At 45.4% G+C, this 6,043-nt stretch overlaps 1 protein-coding gene across 6 annotated transcripts in view; it reads left to right on the top strand.

Moving 5' to 3' along the window:
- GARNL3 (GTPase activating Rap/RanGAP domain like 3) overlaps positions 1-6,043 on the top strand; it is a 258,342-nt gene that overhangs the window by 185,677 nt on the left and 66,622 nt on the right. For 3 of the 6 annotated variants that reach the window (XM_068249011.1, XM_068249009.1, XM_068249006.1), the window contains 3 exons: positions 258-322; positions 4,490-4,553; positions 5,970-5,996. In XM_068249011.1, coding sequence (XP_068105112.1) covers positions 258-322; positions 4,490-4,553; positions 5,970-5,996 — 156 coding nt within the window. Of the gene's footprint in view, positions 1-257; positions 323-4,477; positions 4,554-5,969; positions 5,997-6,043 lie in introns of all 6 variants that reach the window. The other 3 variants (XM_068249007.1, XM_068249008.1, XM_068249005.1) reach the window with 1 other exon arrangement.

Below are 6,043 nucleotides of genomic sequence, written 5' to 3'. Positions count from 1 at the left end.
TGCGCTCAGTTGGGGGAGGGGCCCTGTTGTGTAGTCCTGTTGTATCCTATGTGTGCATACGCACCATTCACACCACACTCATCATACATAGCTAAGGATTACATGGGAGATGCAGTTGGATCTGTAATGTGTGGTGGGCGGCAGCCTGTGGGTTTCCATTCTGCGTGTAAAAGATATAAGCTGATTGGCTGTTCTAGGAGCAGCTCCCCCATTATGTGGTCATTTATCTATGTAATGGCATTTCTGATATTTTTCAGGGTACTCTGAAAATATGCCTTCCATACAGCCCAACAAAAACGTTATCGGTGAAATCTATATTAAGGTAAGGCTGGTTGCTGACTGGTCATTGTTGCGTGTTGGCGAAGGATGTGCAGTGTGGTCTGGTGTTAGTCGTGGAGCAGATCCGCCAACATCAAACCAACAAACAATTCTAGTTCAAATAAGGAACGTCCGGATTAAAAATCTACTCAGCAGAACTAAAAAAGGCTTGGTGTTTCTTTGACAGTTTCACAGCATCAGAACTTTGTTTTTCTTACCCAAGCATCATTTTTAGCTGCATTTTTAGTTAAGCTCCACCCATCAAAGAAAAAAACCCGGGCTTTTTTTCCCTGATGCTGTGCAGAGCATGATGGGATTTCCTATGTTGTTATTCATGTTGCCTAGCAACTGGGAGAGGTGCTCAGGACACAGGACAGTTGGAACTGTGTCTCATGCTCCCTGTCACCTCCTTCCAACCAAAAAGATGGCTGCCATCATGAAATCAAACATTTGCCTGTTCTTTTAGAACAGGGTGGGTAAGAGATTATATTACCTATCTATTTGAATTAACATAACTAATGTAACTTAATGACAGTATGTTTGTTTAGGCTGAAGTTCCTCTTTAATGACTAACTGTACATAGTTTATTGCAGTGGGAAGAGAGTGGAGGCCACCAACAATATAAAACAAGTACCGGTACCCAATGGTTGAGTAGAGAACTATCGAACACATATAACAACCGCCACTCAAATCAACTGTATGCAAAAACACTTTATTGAGAGTCTAATGAAAAACCATCCCCCTAAAAATCCAGATCTGGATCGGCCGATCCTAACTCTAAGAGTTTGTCTCTCCTATCTTTAACTGCACTGATAAAGGACACAGTTACAACAGGACTTCTTCACTTCATATAAACTGCCACGGAGATCTCCTCCAAAATATAAGGAGAGTTGCAGTCTCTGCAGAGTATCACAAACCGAAGCAATCCTTCAAACTAGCTTCCTCAGACAGCGTACTCCCTCCTGGAGCTAGTTTGAAGGATTGCTTCGGTTTGTGATACTCTGCAGAGACTGCAACTCTACTTATATTTTGGAGGAGATCTCCGTGGCAGTTTATATGAAGTGAAGAAGTCCTGTTGTAACTGTGTCCTTTATCAGTGCAGTTAAAGATAGGAGAGACACACGCTAAAGCAGGCCATACACTGGCTCGATTCTCGGCCGTTTCGACAGCAGATTCGATTCTGGGATCGAATCTGCTGCCAATCGTTCGCGGTAAACGCAGCCGCCGATCCGATTTCCTCCCGAAATCGGATCGGTCCGTCGATCGCGCCGTGCGGGAAATTACCCTCGATCGCCCGCGGGTAAAGTGCGCACGCTAGCGGCGGCCGATCCGATCAAGTATACATTACCTGAGGCTGGCTCCCGGGCATCTTCTCTACGCTGCACGGCTCTGTTCCGGCTCCATCCATCCCGGCGCTTCCTGTGTCACTGCAGTGACCAGGAAGTTCAAATAGAGGGCGCTCTATTTGAACTTCCTGGTCACGGAGTAACACAGGAAGCGCCGTAATGGAGCCGGAACAGAGCCGTGCAATGCGGAGAAGAGGACCCGGAGCCAGCATCAGGTAATGTATACGGGGGGGGGGGGGGGGGGGGAGGACAGGCGGCAGGAGCAGCTCAGCAGATGGTGAATCGGTTTCAGGCTGAAATCGATTCACAATCTGTTTGCAGTAAAGGCAGCCATACGATCCCTCTCTGATCAGATTCGATCAGATAGGGATCTGTCAGCTGGTCGATCTAATGGCACATCGACCAGTGTATGGCCACCTTTAGAGTTAGGATCGGCCGATCCAGATCTGAATGTGGATGTGTGATGAATGAAGGCATGCATGTGTCCTGGAGTGCTCCTTGTGTGGGAAGCCCGTGTCTTGTTTTGAAAGGGTTCGTTTTTAGAAGGAAGGTTTTTCATTAGACTCTCAATAAAGTATTTTTGCATACAGTTGATTTGAGTGGCGGTTGTTATATGTGTTCGATTATCCTTGTTGTTCCAACCTGCCTTCCCCTGGGGACCGTTTATTCCTGAGGGTTAACTCTGCAGTTTAAAGGGACCTGTGCACCAGTTTTCTGCAATATTTGTACACTGAGTAGAGAACTATACGAGTGACACTGAGAGTGAGGCCATTGGCTACTTGCTTTTGGGTATCATTGCCCCGAAGAAGCAAGTAATCCCCTGAAACGCGTTGTCATGCCCGAGTTTTCAGTATAAATTAATTGTCTCTTTTAAATCAAGTCCTCGTTGGGCTTTTTTTTTATCAGGAGAGGCGAGTCTCACCACTGCCTCTCATTTTTAAGCTGTGTTTAATTGTTTTATATTGTTTCCCCCCCCCCCCCCCCCACACACACACACACACACACTCTCTTTCATAATAATTTACACCTCCATTGAAGTTTTTATCAGCTCTGTCTTCTCTCGGGGACTTGGCTGTGAGCTGTGAGTACCTTCTTATACCCGAGAATTCCACCTGGGAATTCCACCGGATGGTGGATTGGTTGCGATCTGCTTGCAACCTGAAAGTGTGAATAAATCTTCTTACTCAGATCATTACCCGATGCTTTGACAGACAGCAAACCCCCCATTACCCAGAACTCAGGTATCCAGAAGTCTCAAGCAACCAGAAAACAAAATCCTGGCCTTGCAGGATGCATAAGTCTACTTTTACACTTCCTTATACCATAATAAGCCTCTGTTACAATAAAGGGACACTATCGATTGACATGTTTTTTTCATTTGAGATAGAAAATGTTTGGGAAGTGCTGCTAAGTATTGGTGTATACACCTGAATCCTTATCTCCGTGTTTACTGTTATCTAATCCCTTTCACACTTTTCTGAGGGCAGTCTGCTGAAATTCTGACCACAGACTCAGCCATGAGGGGAGGGGGGATTCCCTTCACAGTGCATCATTAACCCTGTGTGCGCAGAGAGCTCAGTTAGAGACAGGACGAGCTTTCTCACACAGAGAGCAGAGGAAATGTATCTTATGTGCAACATAAACATCTGTAATTGTGTGTGTGTAAAACCTGATATATGAAAACAAAAGCCTGTCAGGCAATCTGCTTCAATATTACACTGTTCTTAGCATGTCAGGTTGCAGATATTCTTAAAGATTCATACCTCTGCAAATGAGACATTCCAAACATAGCTAAAATCTACACACAATGAATTAAAGCTTTTGCCTCTGATATTTAACATGAAAAGTAGTTAGTCTGTTAAGTCTGTCTTTTTGTCTTAATTTGTTTCTAATTACAGTATTTCATCATTAATACAGAGTTTATGGTATGTATATAAAGTGGGGTGTAGTACTGTTTTTTTGGCTAGGCCTATTTATAACACTGACTCTCATGCAACCAGAAAGCACACTTATCCAGCAGCATCAGCCAATCACAGTTGCTGCTGGATAAGGGGGGTTTCACTGTATTGCACTATTGGCTTCTGTTTTTCTCTTTTGTGTTTCCTTGAATTGTCCGTCCCCCTTTTGGAATGGAAGGTCCATTCCCCTTTTCATAGTTTATTGCAAGCTTTTGAAACTTTAAAGGGGTTCTGTTCTGTAGGGGCTTCCTGTGGATAAAAACCGCCACTTACTTTGGGCTTCTATCAGCCCCCTGTAGCAGTAATGTCCCGCGTCCTCCGCCGTTCCCTGCCGCCGGCCCTGGTCTAGCGCAGCATGCCGTCCAACTGCGGCTGCGCGGCCATGCTCGCTCCTGCCCCACGTCATGCCCGCATCATCAGAAGCTTACTGCGCAGGGGCAGTACAAGTAACCTTCGTACTGCTCCTGCGCAGTAAGCTTCCGATGACACGAACGGCAGCGCGCATTATTCGGCTATGACACAGACGAATAATGCCCGGTGCTGGCGGCGGGGAACGGGTGATTGGAGGAGGACAGCGTGGGACAGAACTGCTACAGGGGGCTGATAGAAGCCCCAGGTAAGTGGCTGTTTTTATCCACAGGAAGCCCCTACAGAACCCCTTTAAGTTTGTTCTTCATCTAGTTCTGTATCATGCCTGAAAAAGAAACTAAAAGTTTTGAAAGTTTGCAATAAACTATTTACAGTTAGTCATTAAAGATAGTCATTAAAGTCAATAAAGATGTTACCTATTTGTTGGTTTGATGTTGGCTATGTTGCCTGTGGCATATCTGATAATCTGTATTATTTATGTGTAAGTCTGTCTTACAGTGCCATGAACCTGGATAGGTTTGAGAAGAGCCCTCGTGAGATTCTAAATCCAGAGATCCAGAAGGTGAGGGATCTGGTTTTCTGTGTTGCCAGATATCGCATCATTTTGGGAGTATGGATGGTGGTGTGGGTATTGGTGTACATGGACCTGTGAATGGAGATGTGTGTGGGAGTAAGGTTGGAGATGTGGTGGAGGTGTGGATTGCAGCATGGATGCAATTCTGGTGTGCTAGATGCCAGAGGCTCACTAGAGTTCCGGTTCAGATACTCTCTTTTTGCCTGATGAAGCGGGCTGCGTCCCACAAAACGCATTGCATCCTGGATTTTTTTTTTTATAAAGTGACCAATAAAAAGGTATTTTTCTGATATTGACTGTCTGAGTCATCTTATAGGGTGTAGGTGTACCACTAGCTTTATACCCCAAAATATCTCTTTTATATGGTTCTCACATTTTTGGCGCCTCTGTTATTCCCTTTGTAATATCAAACCTATTTTTAGTATTTTCTTCCTTGGTGGAAGCTTTAAATGTCTTTTATTGGTATGGTTTTAAATGATCTCCTTGGAGAACACTCAGGAGAAACGTTAGTAGCATACTTCTGACATATTACCTCTACGCTCCCTTGTTACTTGCAACATGTACTCACTGTTGTGTACACATCTCATGATACCATAGCCCAAAAGATGCAAATCAGCTTATTCTGTGTAATGGGATGCATCCATGGTACGTTCCACTGACCTCTTCTGTGCACCCCTGGCTGTATGATGGGACCATCAATGGTACGTTCCACTGACCTCTTCTGTGCACCCCTGGCTGTATGATGGGACGCATTAATGGTACCTTCCACTGACCTCTTCTGTGCACCCCTGGCTGTATACATGAGATACATCCATGGTACATTCCACAGACCTCTTCTGTGCACCCCTGGCTGTATAAATGAGATACATCCATGGTACGTTCCACTGACCTCTTCTGTGCACCCCTGACTGTATGATGGGATGCATCAATGGTACGTTCCACTGACCTCTTCTGTGCACCCCTGGCTGTATGATGGGACGCATCAATGGTACCTTCCACTGACCTCTTCTGTGCACCCCTGTCTGTATACATGAGATACATCCATGGTACGTTCCACAGACCTCTTCTGTGCACCCCTGGCTGTATAAATGAGATACATCCATGGTACGTTCCACTGACCTCTTCTGTGCACCCCTGACTGTATGATGGGATGCATCAATGGTACGTTCCACTGACCTCTTCTGTGCACCCCTGGCTGTATAAATGAGATACATCCATGGTACGTTCCACTGACCTCTTCTGTGCACCCCTGACTGTATGATGGGATGCATCAATGGTACGTTCCACTGACCTCTTCTGTGCACCCCTGGCTGACTGTATGATGGGAAATTGTTATAGCCTGCAGATTGTTAGTGGTGCCTCTTCCCATGCCTCTATATTTAGATTTTTCCTCTTTTTCTGCAGGATCTGCTGGTTTTGGAAGAGCAGGAGGTGAGTGACACTCATGTGGTGGGAGATCCATGGTGGAAGGTGGTTGG

The sequence above is a fragment of the Hyperolius riggenbachi genome, chromosome 8 (assembly GCF_040937935.1).
Source record: "Hyperolius riggenbachi isolate aHypRig1 chromosome 8, aHypRig1.pri, whole genome shotgun sequence".
NCBI lineage: Eukaryota > Metazoa > Chordata > Amphibia > Anura > Hyperoliidae > Hyperolius > Hyperolius riggenbachi.
This window is presented reverse-complemented; position numbering and strand designations above follow the sequence as displayed.